This window comes from Anguilla anguilla, chromosome 3, assembly GCF_013347855.1.
Source record: "Anguilla anguilla isolate fAngAng1 chromosome 3, fAngAng1.pri, whole genome shotgun sequence".
NCBI lineage: Eukaryota > Metazoa > Chordata > Actinopteri > Anguilliformes > Anguillidae > Anguilla > Anguilla anguilla.
Window position 1 is genome coordinate 18,421,640 of NC_049203.1, and position 25,821 is coordinate 18,447,460.

Consider the following 25,821-nt stretch of genomic DNA (forward strand, 5'->3'; position numbering starts at 1 on the left):
TTTCACAGCTTGTAGGCTACAGTGTCGTAGATCCTCCCATGGCTCTGGGGTGTTGCTGTCCTGAGTTGGAGTCAGAGCGGAGATATTAGGCTGTCAGACTTTCAGGTGGAAAACAAGCTATTTAAAGTCATGAGATGAAACATGGGGGGTGTTGAAGAGGCAGTGCTGAAGAGGCTTGCTTTGGATGGAGCATGTGCCGGGTACAGTAAACTGTCTAGCTTTGAAAATTTGGATTTTTAAAAACCTTTCAGCCGTGGAATGATCGTTAAAGCAGAAGATGGTGGTGGGTGAAGGTCCCCTTTGTGAAATATTTGTATCTTTGACAAAGCTCGGTTTCACCATCACCACTGGTTGCCTGGTCAAGAAAGAGAGACCTTTATTAATTTTTTATTTTATTGAGAATAGTTTCAAAGTGAGTTGACTTTTCTTTTCATCTTATTTCACGTAACGTTCGGAAAGGCATAGAAGAAAACACTGAGTTCCTGAAGAGCACTGTAGAACACAGAAGAACCTTATTGTTAAAAACATATACTGGCACTATGACTCTGAGACCTTATAGTTTCAAACACATACTGCTAGTCTGGTCCGACATGGGTTTGACAATGAAAACCTTCATTATAAAATTAATTATAACTGCAAAATGACTGTCAACTTCCACATGTTCCATTTTTGTTCAGACTGTAAGTTAATGTGAGCAATTTACGACAAAAAGAAAAAAGGAAGAATTTGTTAATTAGCTCACATTCACCTTGTTGAATATGCCCACACATCTCACTGTTTTTACTTGTACAGGCTGTGGAATATTTAGGAGCTTTCCTTTTCACCCCTTCCAGTCACACATGTGCTTGTGTTTTTTTTTTTTTAAGTGCCACACTGCTCTTCAACTGCATTATTCTTGGCATACTTGAATAAAAAAATGTGATTTTAAGATCAATATGTCTCTTTGGTGCCATCATAGCCACCATACTTTAGTTGCACTTGTGTGGGAAGTCAATTAACATTATGCTTAATATCACAGTGATGCATTTTTGCTACCAGGCAATTGAATTGAATTGAAGCAGAAGGCTTTTATTTGAACTTTTATGGTTTTTCTCTGGGCTATTATTGGGGACTTGGAGGGTCGACGATGCATCTAATAAAAGTTTTACATGTTTCTGTAAATGTTTCCTTTCTACGGAGGCACTTAAAAAGCACCATCATACATTCCAGGGAATAATAGCATGAAATGTGATTATACCTTAAACAAACACAATATCCCAGAACTTGCACATGCTGGTATACAACCCTCATGTTTAAAATGGATTGGGCATTGAAACAAACGCTGGTCTCAACTGTTTGTATCAATATGAGCGGACTTCAACCTTTCTGGAAAGAGCTTGAGGCCAGGCTAACCATTAAACTTGTGAGAAGTTTCAGTCACAACTGACCTTTATGGTCCAACTTTTCATGAAGTCGACCGTAATGGAGTCTTTAAGGAGAGGCGTAGCCAATGTATTTGAATATTTTCAGGTAGAAGATATTTGAAACTCCATGAAGCAACCTAGTCGCCAGTCCTTCAAGTTGAAAGGATGAAGTCTGATCATTGTGACTGGAATTAGATGAGACCCTGCCTTCTGATAACCTACAGAGAAAACAAGCTCCAAGTTTTTCACACTATAATCATTAGAGATGTAATTCTGTAGGTTTGAATTACATGCAATACATTTCCTTCTGAAATATAACTCAGGGAGCCACATTGCAATGAAACACAAATAATCCTAATACATTTTAAAGGCAATACTGGTCATGGCTTATGAGTATTAAAAAACAATAGGTAGTTCCACTAAACAATATAATTACAGATGATGACATCACAAAAACAAAGCGTGGCAGTGCCAGTTGTCTCAAGAACAGATTGTGAGGCACAAGACAAAATGACACTCCAGTGCACAGCCATTTTAGTCTCTAGCATCAACGCAGAAAATGCAGATTATGTTCCCAGAGCAGGTAACTGTACGTTATTTGATGTGTTCATGGCACTAAGACCGTAAGGCCTTTGTTGGTTTTTGAAACCATTTCTGGAAACGTGGGACATGGCTAATACTTTGAGATTGACATGCGCTTCTTCAGGTCCTTGCTTGTTCAAGCTCAGCATATCCCTACGGGCCCAGTGGACACCTGCAGTTGTCTGCATTAAACACAACCCATGTATTGCCTTGACTACCGTTTTTATGCTAGAGGGCGACATCTTCACAAAGGAGACAGTATCTTTAATACAGGAGACAGTGATATTGACCGCACCGCCCTCTGCATAAAATAACAATCACATTACATTTATTTTCTTTATTTTAGGTTTTTCCAGGAGTGACTGACCAGTGATGGATTAACTGCACAGCTAAGACCCAACACAGGTGACATGCTCCCCGGTTTTAATTGTGTAGCTTCCAGTTGGCAGAAGAGGAAATAAATCTGTTGGATTAGACTAGGATGTGATCCCAGGCTTTTCAGAGAGTGATGGCACACTGTCTTGGATCTCCCAGTTTCCTGTTTTTGAGGAATAAAGTGTCTCAGCTAATGTAGGCTGGTTACATATCATGGGTTTATTTTCCCTGTGGTAAAATGAAAGACATATTACATAGGGGTTTGCACTAACAAAAGATGTACAGGTTAATAGAAAGTTCAAAATGTCTTTTCATTAAGCATCACATGGTTCTTAGCTGCAGGTGTTGCGGTTCAGGGGCAGGAGAAGTGCACAAGGCAACGGTTTCCACAGTAACCCAGGCCGAGTGGCAAGCGTGGGCTCCCTGTCGGGACGTCCCGCTTCAGATGAAGTACTCCTTCTTGTTCTCGTCGACGGCATCCTGCAGGGACGGGTCATTCTTGAGCGCAGCGTCAGCCGTCTCTGCAAACTCAGTGCCCTTGGCCTCGTTGGTGTGGTAGGTCCCCTTGTGCCGGTACATGTAACGGAGCACTGTTCCCAGCAGGCACAGTAGAACCAAGATCACCGAGGCAATGACACCTAAGAAAAGGTGCATGTATAAAAAGGGCTGTAATTTCCATGTGGTGAGACCAAAATGTATAAAAATGGCCTTCAATAAAAGCTGAGAATCACTTTACCCAAATGGGAATTGTTTGATTAAAATTATGGAGTACAGAGCCAAATCAAGAAGGAAAAAAAAGTCTTTATCCCAAACATTATGGAGCTCACTGTATATAAGATATGCTTGTTTGCTTTGCTTTGTTTAGCCCAGGGTGTACTGGGAAGTGCATTGTGATAGAACATTTTACAAATGATTTATCTAAATAAAATTCAGTAGATTTATTCATATTTATCTTTACATTTGAATTATCTTAGTGCTCCTTATCAAAGGTGACTTTCGATTGCAGCTGCTGAGCTCAGTCTGAAAATGGTCCTGAACCTACTTTTCATCATTAATAAGATAAGCACAATTACCAAACATCAGTAACTGATTTATTTTTACTTGTGAGCAATGGGATAGCATTGCCTACAAAGGTGACACAAGCACAGAGAATGAAGTTAAGAAAATATCAGCAGCTGGAGGGGGATGCTCTTTAAAAATCTTGCACCGTTGTTAACCATGTTCAACAACCCAAAGTGGGTTAAGGTAATATATTGGATACATTCCCCACCTTGTCACATTATAAGGCACTGTGGGTGAAATTTGATTATTTGTGGAGTAATTGGGTTAAGCATTTTGTTGCGTATGAAATGGAAGCATTTTTCCTGAAGTAGAACCCACAGCTTCTTGAAACTGGCATTGTCCAGTCTTATAAAAAAGGGTTGATTCTGGGTTTAGGTTTTTGCTTTAGCCCAGCACTTATCAAGGTTTGATTAAAGACCACGATTAGTTAATTAGTTGAATCAGGAGTCAAAGTGCTCGGCTAAAACAAAAACCTGCACCCTCATTGGTCCTTTTCGGATAGGAGAAGATCAAATGTGACATTGGAGGCTATGATATGACTGTCGGGGTGGTCTAACAATTGAATTTTTCTCACTTACCTCCCAGAATGGCCTGAAAGGATTGGTCGTTCGCACTGTTACCTGTTGAGATACACGAACAGCCAATTAGAAACTAGGAACAGGAGGAAGCCTCAACACACTCACACACACACACACTCACACGCACACCTTTGCACATAAATTCATTTTTTGCCTCTTGCCAGCTTGTTAACATGCAGAGAGCCTGCATATCACCAGCAGGAGTTTATTTAGTCTCTCAGACAGATCTCAATTTTCCAGGCCCTGTGTAAGATCAGGCTTGTGTGAATTATTATTTGATTGTCGTTACAGGGGACATTTTGACTGAGGTAAAACAGGCTCGACAGCTGGTCCCCCGCGTGTGATATGTGTAGTTCTGTATATCCATCAAAAGAAGAATAGCAGCTAATTAAAGAAAGCAATTAAGGTGTGGGTGATCATAAATTAAAACGCAAGAACATCTGTCTGCCCTGAGTCTGCTCCCTCTGAAGGACGGTACACACTCCTAAGTGCGCGTATCATTTCTCTCCAGTACCCAGACTCTAAACTGTAAACTTTGGCAACTCACTTCAGGTGCAAAAAAACAAGAGCTGGCTCCTTCAAAAGTGCTGCAAGACTCGACACAATATGGTAATCGATCCACTAATGCATGCAATTATAGCATACCTCATTAATGCTTAATTACTTGTAACACCTAGGTGTTAGGCAATCATTAAAGCTTCATTAATCAACATTGTTTAAACCACGACTCCCTCACGGTTTAAAGAACCCATGTCAGTTACAGACTTCTTTCAGGTGCAGATAGAGAGAGGGAGCGCACTGGGATGGCTGGCAGGCGAGAGGAGATGTTGACTGTAGGACGTGCGGTAGCATGGTTAGGCCTGTACACAGGTGCATCGTTATCCAGCGCGTGGGGGCGGGTCCCAGAAAGGCCTCTGTCCAGACTTTCCTCACCTCAAACACTCAAGCCTCATTTAATTTGTCTTCTGCTCTGCGTTTTCCTGCGGTTTCCTCATTTGCATGCTTCTCTCGGTCGTTTCCTTCTGAAGACCCAACGCAGGCCTCGTTATCCCTGGTATTCTGCTGTCTTTACGTTTTTTTATGTAAACGCGTTACTTCAGGTGCTTTTCCGTTTTTAAATTCTTTTATAGGTAAAGGCTGAATTGCCAATTGCCACAGACGTTCTAGTTATATAATTATATCCATATATTTCAGTAATTTGTAATATAAACATACACTCAATATTTTCCCTGTAAAAAGTTATATATGCAAATCATATACTGAATAGTCATAAATCGCAACTAAACTTTCACCAATGTGTTTCACAGCAACTAATCAAATGCTATTACAAAGCAATTCTGCCCAAGTTTTCCAATGTTGCTTCAGGTCTTTTCCCCCTCTTCATCTTGGCATCTCAATAAACTAGTTTTAATATGCGCAATCAATATGTGCTAGTGCACTAAAGCTGCAGTGAAGGTCTGTTTTAGGCCGACATCATTGAAAATGTTCGCAATTTCAAAGTCTTTCCAGGCAGGGCCACAGCTATGAATTCTCAGACCAGGGACAATATATATTGGGAGGGCTCCCACCAATATATTTAAATATATATATAATTTAGAATATAAAGTGCACATTCCCAGTATTCAACATTTACACAAATAACAAGAGCAAACAAATGCAGAACATTAACTTTTCCTTTTATAGCATTTATAGCCTTAATTTTATTACATTTATAGAATTAATTAAATATGCATTCAAATGTAAGAAAGCAAATTACTTGTATTATTTATGAATACATTTTTCATTAACCTCACCAGCTCAGGTCATGACAAAAGCGATAAATGCTGTAAAAAGTAACCCTATTACCTCTATTTAAAAGTACAGAAAAAGTGAACGATATCAAATCTGTCTCAATTTTACATCAGTTATGATTATGTTTGTGGAATAGATACTGTACATTCAACCTCCTTGAATGGGTGCAGGCGAGTATCGAAGAACAGAGTACATAAGCCCTTGACAGATCTGTAGCAGGATACACAGGCACCATCTTGCCCTAGAGGGGCCTCTTATTAGCCTGATCTCATTGTGGTTCTTGGCACCTGGACTGCCTGGCTGCTGACCAGATCCAAGCCTGCTCCACTCTGGGGGGAAGGATGTCCTGGCCTTTGGCCGTAGCTGAGGGAAGCGAGCACGGGGGAAACGGTGTCACGCTCCAGATAGCTTTTTGGCATCGACGGTCCAGCAAATGGACGAATGTTCGTTTCGCTGCTTTATAGACTGCGGGCTGTCAGTCGGCATGCGGGAAAAAAAAGAGAAAAGACACGCGCCCGGGGGTTGAGTGTTTGCTTTCAGTGCGCTCCCGGAAGCGGTGCTAATCTGGACTGAATGCAGTGCAGCACTGAGCCGCGCTCATGAGTTTCTCCCAGCAGGACTGAGTCCCAGATTAACTCTGCCTCTTTTAGCCCAGTGGCTGGCATCCTGATGATATGATTTTTTTGAATAAGAAATTAACACTCGGTCCAAGGGAAAAAGAAGAGAGATATTTTTGAGTCCTCGGGCGTTTCAGAGGCGTTGGGAAAAAAAGAAAAAAAAATCTGGAGCAGAGCAACGTGTACTGCAAACAATTATGGAGAATCTCAGCAAACAATTATTCTCCATGAAGTGCTCTATAGAGTTTTTTGCCTTTGCTGAAATGTGCTCCTAATGGCTTGGCAACACAGACATGGCAGTGTCTTGGTTGGGGTAGAATCACAGCCCATTTGCTAGTGGCATGGAACTATGGCACATGTCGACAGTTTGCCCACTGCACCTGGTATGGAACAAAAACCTCACCCTCCGAGAAGCAACAGTTTTTTAATATTAAAAGAGCAAACAAGACACCCTGACCTAACCAACCTGGCCTGAAAGCTAGAGCTAGCGGTGCTGCAGGTGCAGCCAAAACCCATCTGGAGAAGGTTCCGGTGCTTGGGGGGTTCTGGAGAACAGAGAAAGTAATAACTTCCCCAAACTAAAATACATCCAATATAAATAATCATTTGTAATTTGTTGTTTATTCAGCCAGTGGAAACATCAACTGCACTGATATTATCAATGTTTTTTTCCCCCACTAATAGAGGAAATGTTAAATTATGTAGAATTGCACCAATAATTTAATAATTTCACTGAATAGCACATTATAAAGTTTTTGTAGGAATGATGTTCTGCAGTACTACATATCAGCGACAGCTGTAGACCAGAATTTTTGGTGAAGCAAATAAGATCAGATCGTTTTGAATCGTGGTAGGGTGCATCCCATTGCTTGAAAAATGCATTCTCCTTTCCTCCGCTGCCATCTCGTCTCCTTATGTGCCCCGGAAACTAATCTTAGTGTCCTCCCTCCAATGTTCCAATATTGGAGGAGACAAGCGAATCAGCTTCAAATTGGGCTCCTTGCCTCCTCGCAACGAAGAACACATCAATGTATGCTACCGTGGACGTCTTTTCACATTTTAAGGTAGCATCATCGTGCTGACGGCCACACAGATTGAAAGACCATCCCACAGAATCTGGCACAATCCAAGCTTTAGAAAGCATAGATGGCAGAGCACTCACATTTCCCCAGACATGCTAGATATTTGCCAAATGGGTGTGTGGTTCTGTAGGTAATATCACACATCATATCTGTAAGCTGGATTGCCTATAACAGAAAACAAAATGTCAGTTTGTTTTTGAGGCTCATATGCTACAAACAAATTTGGCATTTGTTTTTTTTTTTTGCTTTTATATGAATGTTAAACAAGCACGACTCTAAACAAACAATGTGCACCTTCATCAATCAAATGATAATTCTGACATTTCCCAAAAGACTCGGTTGCACGGTTGCACTGACATGCTCCTTCCATTTTGCATGAATTTACGTAAATCATAAAATCAAAGCCATCTTGCAAACACACATGGCCAGAAATACATGCGATGTGTCAGCAAGCTCCCTGTTAGCTAGCCACTCCACCTTGTTGGACCATGAGTTTTTCAAACTCTGACATACTGGGCCCACTTGCTCGAACAGGCTGATAGGAGGCATCGGGTTCCCCTCTGCCTTCACTCGCATTCTTTCTTCATAATTTAAGGACTGAAAAGAATCCTGCAAACTGGCAGAGAAAACTAGTTGTTTTTTTTTTGGTGCATGAGCTTTGTAATCTTGGGCAGGGTTGAGAATGGCGGAGGAGGCATTTTTGATTGTAAACACAGGAGGGAAGGAAGGAAAGAAATCCTGCATAGTATGCCTTTAAATTCTGTCAGCTGTAATTTGAAGGCAGTTACATCTATAAAGGGTGATCACTAGGAATTACAGTCATTTTTATACATGGTTTCCCCCCACTCCCCAATGCAGACAATTCCTTTGTATAGTTTTAAGTATTAACCAGTTGTTTAAGGAAGGGTTGGAAACAGCTATTGCTTTCACGGGGCTATACACAATCAACTTCAGCACTATAGATCTGAACAGAAAAATTATTTTTCGAAATAAAGACATTGTTTTATGATGGTGTGCCAAAAGAGAAAGTGTTTATAATTATACGCTTGTCAGAAAGTCTTTCACCTTGTCAAATTTATACCAAACATTGCTGGAGGTCTCCTAGATGACTCAAACAAAACAGAAAAACTGTAATTTGCCTATTTTGATGTTTAACAAGGTATCTAATTTTCTTAAATATACTTTAAGCCTTGTTATTTGGTCACATGGCTGCACACGTCAAAATCTGACCTGAACATATCTATAAATAATCACCTAGTGTGAGGTTCAGTACTGAGAAAACAGTAGATAATTTAGCTATTTTCAAAGCAATCATCACATTGACACAAGTATCAATAAAAACGTGTTCTGTAAATTGCACACAGTGGCACTTTTGAATCAAATTAATGTAACTTTTCTCTGCCTTGACTGTTAACATTGGGGATTGTGTATGGTGTTTGTTGTGATTTTCTGTTGTCTTTCTTTTCCAAGTTTGTGCAAAACTGCAAAAAACATACATTTTAAGAGCAAATCCATTGTACCTCATGGTGCCAGTAGGAGGCAGAAGGGACATATGCAGTACTGACAACAGTGGTTAGCGTTCCTGGTGAATTTACTCTTTGCCGTTGCCTTCAGATGCAAGACAGAGTGCTTTGTTGTGGGGACATATATATCCATTTTTGAAGGACCATAAATCAGAAATGTTGAAATATTGATCTTGACTTTGGCGGTATTGCTGAAGGCAGACACATTGTTGGAGAGTCAGGAACTTTAAACTATTGCAGTGTTTCCCCAAGAACATTTTTATTAGTGGGTGATGGTGTTGACCTTGTGTATACGGTCCAGACTGGGGTGATTGCACCAGCACAAAACATATATTTTACAGTATACGAGTCTTGTCCAGAATCAATGGTGACACCACCGCTTAGGTAACAGCTCACAGAAAAGTTAGATGAAATTAAGAAACAATGGTAAATCTAGGTCCTTGCACAACTGTGGATAGGGCCCTGTGTACTGGCTGCTGAAGCACCTATGGCCACCTGCAAAGCCTGGATGTTCAGCTCTTAAGAAGCCTTGCTTTTATTAGCAATACTGCTGCTACAGCAAGCATCTCACTATCGCTACTACTTTGGTCCGTTTACGTTATATGGACCGAGATATTTGCCAGACGAGTATTGTAACCAACAAAAGAGTAACTGTAAACACGGAACTGGAGAGTCATTGCTATGGTACCCACAAACAGCATCTCATGTCCTCACTTTGAATCAAAGTTTGATGTGAACATATCAGTTTTAGAATTTTGCAAGCCAGTTTTGTGAAGATTTGCCAGTTACATGTTGTCACGTGAAAACTACGGGAGTAGATTTGAGGGACAGTTCAAGTGCACATGCATTTCACATGAAGTGGAACATAATTGAGACTGATGAGATGTAAACTACACATTTAATCTGAGATCCAAAAAAAAAAAAAAAAAAAAAGAATCGACATTTACTGGGAAAAGGAAGGATCTCAGTGTATATTTTCTTCTCCTTTAGCTCCAATTTATAACTGATATATGCTTGCCACTTACTCTTGGACAGGGCAAATACTGATTTTGGGGGCTCTTCCAAACTCCAAACTATGTTGCAGAATTTGGATACTTTGCTTTTGCAGGCTATTTATGTTTTTTTAAGGCACAGAAATCTCTGAACGCTCATGTTGAAGAGACCCAGGCTATTTCTTGCAGTCTAATTGATTGTATTACTTTTTCAACATTGTTAATTATTTATGTATTACATTTCTTGGTAGGGAAAACTAGGCATTTCAGGCACTACATATTTCTATTATTGGTTCTTACATTTCTTATGTAAGAGTGAAAGATGAAAACATTTTTTATTTATCATTTGAGGTAAAGAGAATCACAGAATAACTACAAATTTGAGCTGGAAATGGCTGTTGCTATTGCTTTCATGCAGAAGCAAATACACTTGAACCTTGAGTAATGTGACCATTAGGGCTGGTACTGAACCAGTATGTTGACCCAGTTTCGAAATGTGAATCTACAGAAGTGAAGAATTTCCACTTGGACAAAGGCAGATGACCCAAAACCAGCAGCAGAATAGTTTTTTTGAATTAGTAGCAGGTTTTTGGGCTAATTCCAGGCCAAATATATATATTTTTAAATAGTTGGGTTAGACTGTGTAAAACTAAGGAACAGTGTGATTACAGGGAATTCTCATTGGTTATCTACTATAATCCATCTTTCCATGGTGAAGAGATATTCATCTGTCTCTTTTTTTCACATTAAAAATGTAACGATTTCTCATTGCTCAACTGCAGCCGTAGTGTCCGATAAGCCAGCTATTGCCAAAGACAGTCCAAAGGATGGGGAAGGGGCTAAGTGAGGCACTCTTGACTTGACTTTGGGCTTTGCCCATAGTGAAAGGGAGAGGGCTTTACAGTACTGAGATCATTTTGGGGCTCCCGTCGTTTTGGAGAAGTTAATGGGGTGCAGATGGGCATTTGTGAGTTGCAGAGCTGCACCACATATATCTCCTCACTGCCTTCCAGTTATGTCCAGGGAAGAACGTCTTCTAAACCATATAAAGAAACACACGAACATTCGCATGTGTGCACACACAGACACAAACATGCACATGCACACACACACACACACACACACACACATACTTTCCTGTTACTTTCTTCTAGGAAAACTTGTGATACCAATCAACACATTCAAAAAATATTACATTTTTTTGTTATCACAACTGTGCTGAAAAGGTGTGCCATCACAGTTTAAATATGTAGTGTGAGGAACATAATTTTTATGTACTTTCTTGCAGTGGCGTTCTGCTACAAACGGAAGGGGTACATGCCCTCAGATTTCTCAGATATACAATTAGCATTGATGATGACTACTGCATATTTGAGTTAAATCATTCTTCTAAATATGTCACGGAACACACAACGGTAAACCCCTAATGAGGGATGCCTTTTGGAGGCATGCAGACACACACAGTATATTGTTTGTACAGTATAAATCCACTAATTCTTTCAATGACTTTGCTAATTAATGTGAACCAAATATTTTCATTTCATTTTATGATTGTTCTCATGATTTACAGCAACACCATTTAGTACATTATGTTGTTGAAATATTTAGTGTGTGCTGTTACTGTTGGAAGTGTAATACTGTCACTATTGGGAATAAAATATGGGAAACAAAAGATTGAAGAAAAAATATTTGTATTGTGGACATACATTTTCCACATTTTTTGAGTTTGTGTTTGTGTCCTCTCAAAAATTTGTGTAAAACGGACATGCTTGCTTGTAACTTTTAGAGATGACTTCTGGGCAGAGAAATCTCAATCAGTCTTTTCAAGATCAGATAAAATTCCTCCTATGCATCCACCCTTTCACACAGAGTCATATGCATGAGGAACAGAAGGATGTGAGCCATTTAAGATCCACTCTACACCTACTCTCAACAGACCCCTCTGTTTATGCGGTGGTCGTAATGAGGAAGTCTTGAAGATATCCACGTTCAGCTGTGAGAGACAGCTGTCAGCTCAGTTTTGCAGCTAGATCAAATACCTGTACCAAAACTACGTGTGAAACCCTTCTTTACAGCATGTGAGAAATGTTTGTATGTACTTTTATTGATATCAACTATTAAATATACAATTATTTAAAAATTATTTTTCATATTATTTACAATCATGGAATGAGTTGATTCCATGAATGTAAATACAATTGTTGTGCTTGCTTCAGTACACATATAACTTTTAAATTATATAAAATTGTTTCCCCTTGCTGGGACACATCAGTTGGAAGTTTAAAATTCTGTAACATTGTTTCCCTGCTGAGCTGATGCTCTGCCGTGATAACTGCTCCCCAGCATGTTCTCCGACTCTCCAACGCCCAGTCTCTACGGACTGCTTTTCTGCTCCTTCCGCCAGAGGTTCTGGAAGCGATTACTCTGTCCTCTGATCACAGCACAGGGCCCCTCGCTCTTCGCTGACATCATGTTCAGCTGAAAGCGTGGGACGCTGTAGAGAGGCTCCTTTCACATCCCTGGCCCCTTATGGGCTCAGTTGGAACCGTATCTGCCCTACCAGTCCTCATGTCACTAACAACTCCCACTAAGGTCTGAATTGCACATCTTGGTCTGAGACTGCGTTTTATATTTAGGTTTTTCTGTTTTCAGGTCTCTAAATCCTAGCAGCTTGGTGATGCACCTGGTCTTTACTGTTTGTTTGTTTTTTTGACTGTGAACTCAAAAGTGGGGCTGGTGATATCCAGTCACAGTGTGGATAATATGGAGCACATCCAAAAGATGAGTGGCTCATTGGTGTCAGTAAAACTGTCAGATGACAGAATATGGTGGCTCCACTCACTTTGGGATTCATGACACCTCTTATCTCTGCTATTTGGAGAGTACTGCCAAGTGTCACCAATCACACTGTGGTTTACCACAGTCCACTCAGATAAGCCACTCCCACCTAACCCCTTGTTAGCCAGAACTGTTTTTCTTTGAACCTGCCATTTTGGAATCTGAACATGAAATTGCTTCAGGTCTTTGCATGGAATGCATGACAGAGTAAAAGTGTGGTGTATGAAAACTGATCTCTTCAATGGAGTAATGTCCTCAAAGTTTTTTCCAGGGTTTGCACCCTTGGGACAATAACGGTTGGACACAACAGCTAGTGGTTGCCATGGTTATAACTGAGCATATCTGAACTTCATGCACCTAGGGACGCAGTGTTCTGTTGGCGCAGTCTGCTGTTTATTATCAAGTGAACCATTGCAGCACATGTGCGGCCTCTCCCTCTCCCCTAATGTCATTACACAACATTTCAAATATTTGGCAGCGCCCTTGTTTTTTCTTTCTCTATCTGGCTCTCCACTTCCTCTTTCTCCCTCATTCTCTGTTCCTTTCTGCCTTTCTCTGACAAGTACTGTGAAAATGTTATAAAACTATAGAAGTGGTTTTGCCATTACCTATGACTACATCAAACTTTAACTGGTATTGAGATGGGTGATATGATAATATATCTATATAAAACCACAAAGGAGCCCTTGTTTGAGCTGATAGTCACATTTAGGCTAGTTCTGTGCAAATATAAAGAAAGACATTACAAACCTACTGCCACTCCTGCCCTTAATAAGACTGAAGACATTTCTGCTGATTTCCCAGCTGTCATTGTGGGTTTCCCATGCTGCTCTCGAAGGGCATGACCCCCCTGCTGGCCTCCAGTTTTGGGGTGACCCCCTTGAGGCTGACTGGCCCGCAAGCCTGACAGACGCTCTCATTCCTTCCATTCATTAACTTCTGAGATATAAAGAGAATCAAAATCTCATTTGAAATGGGTCTTGAGCAGGGCTCATGCAATTTTAAACACAGCAATCTCACAGAGTCCCTGAGTTTGACCCAGAATACTGGCAACCAGCTGATAAAAAAAATACAAAAGATTCTTTGGCTTAATAAAACCCGACATAATGACAGCACTTTGAGAAGTTGTTATGGGATATTTATTGACACAGAATCACGATAACCTTCCATGCATTCATTGATATTTAGCATTCACATATGTAACCTTCTACTATCATAACATAACTCAAATGAAATGTGTGGAGTATCAATAAAGAATGTCATTTGAACAAGCATAATGTGAATATAATAAGACCCAGGGGACCACTGTGTTTTCAGGACCTCTTTCACCCTCTTCAAGATTCTGTAGAAATATTGTACAGTACAGTTTAGAACAACAGCAGAAATTAACCCTCGCAAGATAATTTGTTAATTTGGCCAATTCAATATTTTAACTTAAAATATTGTGCGTGTGTAAACCCTTCACACAGTCATGTGAATGGGTCTCTGATGTGTTATATTAATTGGGTGTTTTTCTGTATTTGTGATCAGATATCTGATGGCTATATTAGTCCCATGGGCTGAATGCTGAACAAAGCTGTCATCATCGCATGACAGAACATTCAGTGCAAGACAGTATGCATTGCACTTTGCATCTCTCTCATTGGTTTGCTATGCTTTGACAGATGGCCAGGTTGTCAAAATGTCACCCTTTCCTAAGTTTATTTTCGGGGAGTGAAAGCTCATTTAGAGATGGCAGCTGGTTGCTTCCAAACTAAGACTAAGTTGCTTACACTTGGGAACAATTATATAACCGCATCGATAAAATACCATCAATTGATTCAGAATTGAATTAGTTACTGTTGATTTTTGTTTTGTAATGCGTATGTTTTGAGAGTATTTTAAAAATGGAATGGATGCATTTTGATAGAATGGTATTAACCGATGCATTTTGACAATGAGAAACTGATAGTTTATGAAAAATTGACACTTCATCTGAGAATAGACAAGAGCCCCCTATGTAAATCATTCACAATTGAACAATAAATAATTTTGTTTGGTTTGTCTTATTTTGCATAACTGCGTAGTAACAGCAGTTGTCTGAGTAGAACATTATATTGTACATCATTCTGTACCTCTAACTGTGGTTCAGCTTTGAAAGAAAATACCTCATGTTTGGACTTTGTTTTTCCATTTCTTTGAACAATGAACTTGCTCTTTTTCCCCCGAGAAGTGAATTTTTTCATCTCCATTTAAAGACATTTCTGTGTTCACTTCTGAATATTGCTGTCATACCCCTGGCTAGAGTCCACTGTTTCAAAGAATGATCAGGCATTTTAAGAAGTGAAAGATCTTGGAATGGAAAATTGTAACAGCGTTTTTTGCCCAGAATCGTAGACTATGTAGGTAGGACCGCTACCATAACACTAGACGCTGGCCTTCCTGAATAACTTGTGGATCTCTTCCATTGCGGTTCAGCTGGAGAGATACGTCTGTGCCGTAAACGTTTGCACCAGAAGCTTCCGGGCCGCCTGACAGCTCCTCAGTTAAGATGCGTCTCCCTGGACTCTTTTCTGTTTTTCTAACCCTCTCTGCAGATGGGTCTGTCAGCCTCGCGTGACGTCTCCCTTCGGCACCCTGTCAGTACGCTGTACACAGACTCCGTCCCCGCCCGGGTCTGTCCAATCAGCGCCTGCGCATCTGCATGCAGGCGGCAGAGCCTTTGTTGCAGACGCACCTGTTTCCCATCTCTGCGTGGGGAGGAGGAGGAAGGGAGGGAGGTCTGGGCTGGGTCCCGGTGGCTGCGCATCCCTTGTGACGCTACCCTTCTGACATCCCTCATCAAGCAAAACCGTTCCTTGCCAACCAGACCTTCTGTTCTTCAGTCGAACGCACTTTTCTCATTTCCCATTAACTGATGGCCTCTGCCGCATTATTAAAGACCCCTGCTGTTCTTTTACATAGCGAGAATAATCAATTTCTCCATTTCACAGACACAACGAACACGCACACACAAATGCATGCACACACAAGGTTAATCAGAAGATTGGAGGACTGGAAATTAATTGGGAAAATTCAACACCTCACCCTCTGTATAGGATCTTGAATGATAAACTAAAGGGGGGGAGGGGCAATATTCACTCCTTCAAATGTGACAAATTGGGTCACTTCCCAGGTCATGAGTTTTGGCATTGGGCATATTGTCACATGGCCACTGTGCCTCATCCAGTAGGAACTTGAAGAGAAAATGCAGTAACTTCAAAGCGGAAGCGGTATGGACACAATTAATGATTAAATGTTAAAATTGGAACCAGGAAGCGGGTATATGTAAAATTGTTTCCTCACTCATCTTGTCAATTATTCCTGCTCGTCTAAGCTGGTTCAAAGGCGAGCAATCATGACCCATATTAAATAAGGAGCTGAAATATAATTGGAGGCAAAAGGTTATTTGCAATGAGAGAACCATCTCTTTCTATCTGGGGAGCTTAATAGTGCCGTATCTGAAGAAGGAGATAAGCCCAATACATGTGATATAATTTGACTAAGACAGTTACTCCTTGGGATGAATTCATAATTCCCAGCCATTCATTGTGATTCTACATCATTTTGTCAGAGAGCATGTCAATAAAATGTTAAAGCAATTTAGCATGCTGTCATTTTCTCACAAAATGACAGGAACAGCTCCATTCTTCATCTAATTTAGTGTGTACGCACGCATGCATATGTGTGGTAGAGGTGGAGTTTAGCACACCTCTAATGTGTTAAAACACACACAGACGCATGCACGTGCGCACACACACACACACAGTATGACAGATGCATACAGCTTTACAGCACGGTCTCTACAGCTGCGAGACAGGCACCTTTAAGGTATAAATTGAGAAATACTGAGAGAGGATCGAAACACATGAACAGAAGGATGTTTTAACTGCTGAGAAAGCACTGCTAGCTAAAAGAACACACTTCTCAGAAACACCTTAAAAACATGTAGGCAGCGCACACACTGCGTGGATAGAGGCTGCCGGCAGGCGTTGGCACAGCCGAGCATGCAAAGTGACAAATCCAAACTACCGAGGATGCCTGCCGCACCCGCCCCCTTTCTCACGGTTCTGTTGATCATTCGCTGGCACGTCAGAATCATCAGCGAGCTCACGGCGCCGCACTGTCGCATCTCTTTCACCAGCGCTTGCGTTCATCAGAAATACGGCCGGTGCGGGCGGGACCGGGCCTTAAGAGATGGCTCCCGTAAATTTGGCGAACGTCTCTGACTTGCTGGGCGTTTATCAGCGCGGAGCAGACTTCCTCTTGTAGGGCTCGGGACTGTGCCCAGACTGGGAGATGGGCTTCAAGCACAATAGCAGGAATGCTACACACCCCCTCCTCCCCTACACTTCCTGGGCTTCAGCAGAAAATCAGACCTTTCTCTTCCTCTCTCTCCCTCTGGCTCTCTTTCTTTCATCTTCCCTGTCCTCTTGTGTTCTCTATCTCTTTATCCCCTTCTCTTTTTCCTTCCTTCTCTTTCTTTCAATACCAACATCAGTTCATTTTACAGTTCAGGGATTTAGCATCCACTCTCTACCAGAGTGACTTGCGTAGCTTACATTCATGGGGCGACATAGCTCAGGAGGTAAGACCGATTGTCTGGCAGTCGGAGGGTTGCTGGTTCAAACCCCGCCCTGGGAATGTCGAAGTGTCCTTGAGCAAGACACCTAACCCCTAACCCCTAACTGCTCTGGCGAATGAGAGGCATCAATTGTAAAGCGCTTTGGATAAAAGCGCTATATAAATGCAGTCCATTTACCATTTACATTACATACCTGCAATCCATTTCTACAGCTGGGTATTTACTGAAGCGATGCAGATCAACTACCTTGCTTGAATACAATAGCAGTGCCCCACCTGGAAATCAAACCTGCAACCCTGGAGTTAAGTATTAAATAACAACGTATATGTTACTAACCATTATGCTGCAAACAGGAAAAATATCATAAGACATTTAGAATTATATTGAGATATGGGTGATGCTGCCTCGTGTATGACGGTGTATATAATAACGCAGTGCAGTCCATAGGTATTCGGACATTTGATACATTTTTGTTGTTTTGACTCTACTCCACCACACTGGATTTGAAATGAAGCAATCGATATGACAAAACTGCAGGCTGTCATTTTTAAATACATATAAGGTGAACCATGTAGGAATTGCAGCCCTTCACAAATTTTATGGAAAGAAAAGTGTGAAGGAGGAAAAGGAACTCATGACCCAAAACACCCCCCCTCCCTATCCTCATCTTTGAAACATGGTGGATGGTGGAGGTTGTGTTAGGGCTTGGGCAAGTATGGCTGAAACTGGAACTGGCCCGCTTGTCTATATTGACGATGTGACTGCCGATGGCAGCAGCAGGATTAATTCTGAACTGTACAGAAACATTTTACAGGATCTGCTCAAATCCATCATAATGCCTCAAAACTCATTGGGTGGTGCTTCACCTTGCAACAGGACAATGTCTCAAAATAGACTGCTTAAGTAACCAAGGAGTTTTTAACCTCAGTCTAATTAAACTTGCATTTCACTGTATGGCTGAAAGAAAAAAATCACCCAAACAAACATAGCTGCATTACAGGCCATGCGGAGCATCACCAGGCAAGATACCCAGCATCTGATGATGTCTATGGGTCATAGACTTCAGGCAGTCATTTAATGCAAAGGATTTGCAGTCACATATTAAATATGATGACTTTATGTAAGATTGTTAATTTGTCTCATTACTTTTGTTCCCCTAATTCCTACATGGATTACTAGATATGGGTGTAAATACCCTTAAATTACAGCAGACAGTCTGAACTTTAACATCATATTCATTGTTTCATTTTAATTCCAATGTGCGGGAGTACAGAGCCAAAACGGAAAAAATTGTGTCACTGTCTGACTGCACTGCATAATATGTATGAATAGTATGCAAAGGCATGCAATATTTATTAGCGTTATTAATTCAAATGAATATCAAGACACATCTTGACATCTGTCTTACTACGCCATGGGTCGTAGCAGGCTGGAGTTTTGAAAAATTCAGTGAGAACAGTTAAAACAGAACCCCTTTTGCCTGTGATTTTCATCCAATGCTGGTGTAAGGGTGCCTTATCTTGCTCTTGATTTGTCCTGGACCACTTTGTTAACTGGCGTAAAATTGTGTGATGGAATCAGATGACCTGCAGTGGTAAATGCAGGGTTGACCTCACTGTATCTGGTGTTGCCAATTCCTCCCTCTCCCCATCTTCTGATACTATTCGACCATTTCAAAACAGGCTCTGTTTTAGGTCTTGACTGAGAAGTTGGTGCTGTAAGTAAATAAGTTAACATGTTAAATATGTTAATTAATTGAATGATAATAATGTATTTCATATACTGTAAATAGCGCCTGTGATGAATTTCAAAGCTCTACAAGAGCTTCACTCATGGGGAGAGACACACACACCTCAGAAGTCCACCAAAGGCTAGTACCCATCTGGGTAATTGTTGGTCAGCCATTTTTAATCATTAGGATTTTATTTAGAATAAGTATAAATATAAATATAAGTTTAATCTTTGTGAGTCAGGTTTCCTTTTCCAAAAGAAAACATATCCCTGCATGTCTTTGTCAATGTGCCTGATAAGTTGTTATTTTAATCGGCTGAGAGAAAAGACTGTATTCAATTGGTCAGTCAGTTGATAGAATGCAGAGAACTCCCTTGACATTAAATTCCACCCATCACCCCTTGATACAAAAAATGTGACCGTTACTGTCTTGCAAGCTCGGGTTGATCCTTAGATTTCCCATGATAAACTGATGTGTATTTCCAAACGCCCTGCATGAAGGAATGCTTTGCACATGTAGGGCTGGGAAATTACTTCTCGAGTACCTCAGGAACCCCATACTCTCTTGTAAGCACAGGCTTTCAAACAGAGAACATTGCGACAGTCCCCTTCTCTGAACAGTGGGAAGACGCGTGGCAATATGTCATTCCATTAACGGTGTAGTGAGACCGCACCACAAACTGCGCTGCGGGATGGGAATGCAATTATGCTTTACCATTGCCATATGCACTTAATTACACATGGCTGAATCTCTCAACATGGTGGCTCCTTTTACAACGAGATGGATGTAAAATAAAATAGTTTTATTTCTGAGTGGAATGGGTTGAATGGGAATGTAAAAATGTATTCACAGGTTTCTTCTAAATCCAGTAAACGACCATTAACATCCCTTTCAGATCATGCCCACTGCACGCCCTCAAGACACATGCATACACACAGGCACACACAACACAAACAAAATGTACATCTTTGAGATATCCTAGCAGCACTAAAGGCAGACTTGAATGGTGGAATCATTAGAGTGCCTTTGTGCTTGAGTGCTGTATATATCTGCGCAGTACTTAATGTACCTATCACTATTTCCTAGGGTTTTTGCTTAAAGAAATAGCAAAAAAAAATATTTCCCCTTCAGGTATAATGAGGAGTAACAGTCAACACAAGTACACAATTAACATCAGAAACAAATTACCCTCATCGCACCTTGGGAAAACATTGGCTGCTGAGCGTGGGATTAATCTGTGCTTCTTTAATCACCCACATTCAGACAAATAGAAGAAACAGCAGCTCAACTAGTGGGAGGCCCAACGCTTAGCTCATGGAAACTGTAACAAACCGTTTACTTGATAAAATTTAACATTCAGTCATTGTATGCTTTTCCTGTTTTGCTTAAATAAATGAAAATCAGTTTTAGGAAATCTCCTGCCACTGACCCATTACTCAGGCTGTTAGAATGCTACAGTGAAAGGCCAGTGAATATTGACATACGGTGCAGTGCATGGCAAATGTTTTAAATAATGAAACAATGGCATTCGCAGCCTGATAACTGAGAAAACAAAGGCAGGAAACACTATGTGGAGAAAAAGTGAACTGCACACAATCCCAGTCGCCTAGTTTTTGCAGGTATTCTAACTCCACAGAGGGACCAGCACTGAATTCATTCCATGCACTGGATCCGCGCACCCTTCCAGAACATTCTCCAGAGTAAACAAGGTGGCATTGTCAAGAAAGAGGCCATCTTCATCCTTTTTGCGATCTCATGTTTTTAGGTATTAGTGTACCCGGTTCAAGAAGCAATGAATATGGCTCTTACATTACAAGAGGCTCAAGGATATGATTTCAAGCTTCAAGTGCAAAACAAATTATGAAGATCATCTTTTCTCTGTCAGTATATTATCATGGGTGTAACTTATTCAGAAAATGAATAATGGGTTCTACATGCAACTAGAGAATACAGAGGCAGAGCAATACTTCAAGAGAACTTTAATGATTTTTGTTATAAACTTTGTGAAGGGAGTAGAATTTAATTGCAAGCATTTTTAGACGCATTTCTCGGAAAACCGGACAGGTTTTATATATATATATATATATATATATATATATATGTGTGTGTGTGTGTGTGTGTGTGTGTGTACAGTATATACACACTAAATGGTCAAAAGCATGTGGACACCTGACATCCAACATCTCATCCACAATTATGGGCATTAATATGGAGTTGGTCCACCTTTTGCTACTATAACAACCTCCACTCTTCTGGGAAGGCTTTATACCTGATGTTGGAGCATTGCTGCATGGATTTGCATCCATTCAGGCAGAAGAGCATTAGTGAGGTTGGCACTAACTGGCTCAAAGTTGGCTTTCTGATTGATCCCAAAGGTGTTGGATGGGGTTGAGGTCAAGGCTCTGTGCAGGCCAGTCAAGTTCTTGCATATCAATCTCAATTAAACCATTTCTATATGGACCTTGCAGTACGCCCAGGGACATAGTCATGCTGAAATAGGAAAGTGCCCTCCCCAAACTGTTTCCGCAAAGTTGGAAGCACAGAATCGTCTAAAATAGAGATTTGCTTTCACTGGAACTAAGGGGCCTAGTCCAAACCATAAAAAATAGCCCCAGATGAAGGGGTGTCCAGATATACAATATATGTATATATCAAACAACAGGCATGCAAAGCCTTGCATAAGCACTAATGACTTTAACTTTTTTCTTGAAGGAAGTTATCACATAAATCCATACTCTGTAGAGTTTAGAGGAGAGGCCTCATCTGTTCAGCCATAACCTTCACCAAATAACCCAGCTTAACCCTTGTTCTCATCCTACCTGCCCTATAGAGAGGGTAACACAGGTGAAGTTAGGACCTTTAAATGGAAATACAATGAGGTTCTGTGCAGTGTAGCACAGGGCAGTGAGAGAGGTGCATTATGTGTGAGGGCATAATGGCGTGTACTCACTGGGGATGACAGCTTGCGTTGCAGATTCTTGATGCCTCATTGAGTTATTTGTTAAGGTGGAGCTTAGATCCATGGTAATTGGCTAATAGGATTTCTGGGGAAGGACTAAGAAGGACAGCTGGATTGGAGGGGCAGGAATGGGCAGAGAGCTCCACTGCGGGAAGTCAGAGAGGGCCGGACTGGGGTGTGGGGATACTTTGCTCTGGCATCAGATTGCTACAGAGAGGCGGGAGAGATAAGGGAAACACCATGTGTTATTCCTTCAATCCATCTCTCGCTCTCTGTCTCTCACTCATTCACTCTCTTTATTACACACACACACACCGTCATTCCCTTCAAAGGTTCAAACTGACGTAAGAAAGCCTTTATGACTTCATTTGTTATTTTGAAGCTGGTTGCATGGTTAATGAAACAAATTACACAAACAAATGTGTGCATATTTTGCCATAACAAGCAAACGAGGGAACAAGGTAAATATAAAATTATTCTAGCTGGAACCAGAAGAAAAGTAGGCTGGGTTTCATAGTCTTTCAGTAACACCATAAACTGATAATGTTGTTTTTTTCTCAACAGTGACTTGGTAATGCCGTGACCCTCCAACCAACAGGGGAGGATCCTGTGCATAACCGTGCTCAGAGCTGGAGTCACACTTTATCCCTGTCAGGCACAAACCATTAAAGAACACCACCCAGCACCGGAGTTCCCAGACCCCCACCACCAGCACTACTCCCCACCTCTTACATTCTTGGCTCACTCACTTTCTCTCCTCCCTTGAAAAAAGGAGGTTATCTGCAGCTGTGTCTCACTGTATGGAGTCAGGAGTGTAAAAATACAAATGCATATATGTGCATGCTTATGGGCAAGAAGAATCAGCAGGATGTATATGCCTTGCATGATTTATCTAGTGCATCAGGTGATACCGAGGACTTTGTCATTAAAGTAATGTAACACAAAGACTGTAATATCTCGTCCTCAAAAATCTGGGGAGGGTTTTCAAATGGAAGTCTGCAGTTTCATTAGAAGATTAAATGAGGCTAGACCCTAAACAAACTTCATCCAATCACTTTGACTTGAAAAAGAAGATTGTGTTTACATCAGTGACTATTTGCTTTTTTTGGGGGGTGGGTGTCAAATCTTAAGATAATGATTTTGCCGAGAAACAGCCTTTTAAAAACAGATTTAGCATATTTTATGTACTGTTTCAACACAGTACACACATTTTGGCCCTCCCTATAATATATACACAAGGGAAGTAGATCCATGAAGCCTTTGTAGTCCTCATCATTGCTGTTCTCTCAGTTCATTCAACTATGGGCTAATTATAATTTTTCTTCAATTCAGAATTTGCAAGAGAGGGATAGAAAGAAACAAATACTTTGCATTGAATAATAATAATGTTGAGGTCAGCGATGAAACATTTTGCATCTCTGGAATGTGATTTTAGAGCCGAGAGAAGATAATTAATATTTTACTCAATAATTCTCAAATTTGACAAGAACAGATATAGAAGCAAATGACAGTGATGACATCAAGAGCATGTGTGGTTTTTCAACTTGATTGTCATTGCTGCAGCTGCAGAACAAGCTTGCCTATTAGTCAGTTGATGTTCGAACTGCCTCCCACATTATTCCCCACTGCTATGCAACTTGGCTGCCCAGTATGTGGGGGGGGGGGGGGGGGGTGAGAGAGAGAGAGACCGAGAGAGAGAGACAGAGAGAGGGAGAGAGAGAGAACACTACATTTCAGGGAAAGCTTAGAAACGGGAGCACTCACCAATGTTTTTTACGCGCCGTGGAGCAACAAGTTTCCTCTCAGCCAAAGTCTATCTGCTGTCTTCAGGAAAATAAAAGTGGGAAAGATTTGGGCTGTAGTGTGAGAAATAGGTCCACTTTCTGAGTTTGAGAGTCCAGGCTTCTTTGTTGAGGAACTGTTCTGTGAGCCGCGTGCAGCATGTGTGTTTTCTCTCTTCTTTAGTTGAGGTGTAGAACTGATCTGTTGCCTGCAAACTTCTCTGCATGTTCCCATGCTGATCATCTCCTCCCTTTGGGCCAATGGCTCAGCAGGCCCCTCCCCTGCTATGCAAATGACCTACAGCTGTTGTGTGAGAGATCCAGAAAGAGGAAGAGAGCGCACTGGGGTGCTAGAGAAATTGCAGGAAGACGAGAGGGGGAAGCGGGTGGAGCTTGGGGGTGGTGGGTGTTCTGGCACTGGCCCTCAATTTAAAAAAAATAAAAACCATGATCCAAAAATCATGGAAGTCTAGGAGCTTTGCCCAGTCACACAAAGGTCTGAAGAATGACGGAACATGGAAGGCCTGTTTAGCTTCTTACTGTCATTCTTTACCATAGCAGGCGCTAACATCGAAGGTAAATTCCCCCAGCATCAATTTCTGCTACTTTTATCAGCACATACAGCCGGGTATTTGCACAAGAAATTCAGCATGAGTTCTGTCCTCCGTAGGGTATAATGGCTGAGCCCAATGCGAGAACTGGACCAAACAAGCAATCTCCTGGTTACAAGCCCAGGTTCCCAACAACGCATCTCAGTTCACACCGTGGTAGTCCTCTGAGCGTTGAGCTCTATTCTGCATGTGCACATAATCCCAAAGCTCATGAGTAGAATACAAGATTTTAACAATGACAGGTGGGGTGGACGCACTGAGCAGCTTGAGGTTCAGGTCCTGTTGCCACAATGCTGAGTTTGTCTTACCTCCTCACGTCTGCCTAATTTCAGGATAGTAATCAGATGCCACAATACACCCCAGACCAATTTCAAGCTATTGGAGTTGCTTAATTAAATTGGAGACTGTTGCCTTTGGCCTGACACTATTAGAAACTAATTTCATTCTTTAATGGAGTTCTGCTTTGTGATCAGATTGTCTTCAATGGAACCTCAGATTTTTATTTTTTTCAGCAGAATTTTCCTGTGAAGCAGTGAGTAGGTTTCTCTCTGGCCATGTCCCTCTGTACACAAAGTCCAGATGAAACCAGGCTTTCATCCACTCCCTGAGAATTATCTCAACAAATTGGTAATTGGTGTCAATTATGTCATCTGAGAAGAGAAAAGAAACGACAAGGGAGGAACAGACACCAGTCTGCTCAAGATACAAAGCATTTCTTAGTTACACTATCCTTCACAAAGACTGCATGAAATTAAAATGTATTCATATTTGATTGTTCCAGTGAGTAAATGACTACATGGTACTCAAAAAGAAAAAAAAAGAAAAAGGCATGCTTTGTTACGCTTCGCATGTCTAGTTGAGAGATGGATTTATTATATGTTCACCCAAAGATTGATGTCTGTTTTTCTACCTGTGTGTACATGCGGGGTCATGTGTTTAGCTTTTAATGTTAACCTGCCTGAGTGTATATTGTGTGTAATGCATGCAGGTGTTAGCGTAGGTGCTCGTGAGTTTTTGTGTGTGTGTGTGTGTGTATATGTGTTTGTGTGTGGTGTGCATGTACTCTGTGTGTATGTAAAACACATTATTTATGTCTCATGTTATTCATAATCTGTTCTCCAGCCTGTCAGTTGGCGATGCTTTATGTATGTTGATTATAAATGATAGGTCTGAAATTACAGTTATTACATTTATCATTTTTAGTGGCAGTGTACAAACATGTAGATGCACCACAAGAGCTTGAAAATAAGAAGAATCAGTTCAAATGTAGATGGAATATTTTTTTAAACAAA

The 25,821-nt window shown here is 41.0% G+C and overlaps 1 protein-coding gene across 2 annotated transcripts; it reads right to left on the reverse strand.

Moving 5' to 3' along the window:
* Positions 1-375: 375 nt before the first annotated feature.
* Positions 376-24,225, reverse strand: gypc (glycophorin C (Gerbich blood group)). 2 transcript variants are annotated; one of them, XM_035409016.1, is made up of 4 exons: positions 23,902-24,225; positions 22,129-22,344; positions 4,001-4,042; positions 376-2,998 (listed from the first exon to the last, which is right to left on the reverse strand). In XM_035409016.1, the coding sequence occupies exons 2-4, from the start codon at positions 22,199-22,201 to the stop codon at positions 2,802-2,804; spliced, it is 312 nt and encodes a 103-aa protein (XP_035264907.1). In that variant the 5' UTR covers positions 22,202-22,344; positions 23,902-24,225; the 3' UTR covers positions 376-2,801. The 2 variants fall into 2 exon arrangements, with proteins under 2 accessions (XP_035264907.1, XP_035264908.1); XM_035409017.1 differs by lacking the exons at positions 22,129-22,344; positions 23,902-24,225 and adding an exon at positions 4,130-5,500 and having other exon boundaries at positions 846-2,998.
* Positions 24,226-25,821: the final 1,596 nt, after the last annotated feature.

Coding starts and splice junctions, on each gene's coding strand:
- gypc (XM_035409016.1), bottom strand. CDS start 22,201: ATGGATCTAAGCTCCACCTTAACAAATAACTCAATGAGGCATCAAGAA. Junction 4,043..22,128: donor AACGCAAGCTGTCATCCCCA/GTGAGTACACGC, acceptor GTATCTCAACAG/GTAACAGTGCGAACGACCAA. Junction 2,999..4,000: donor CTTTCAGGCCATTCTGGGAG/GTAAGTGAGAAA, acceptor ACCTTTTCTTAG/GTGTCATTGCCTCGGTGATC.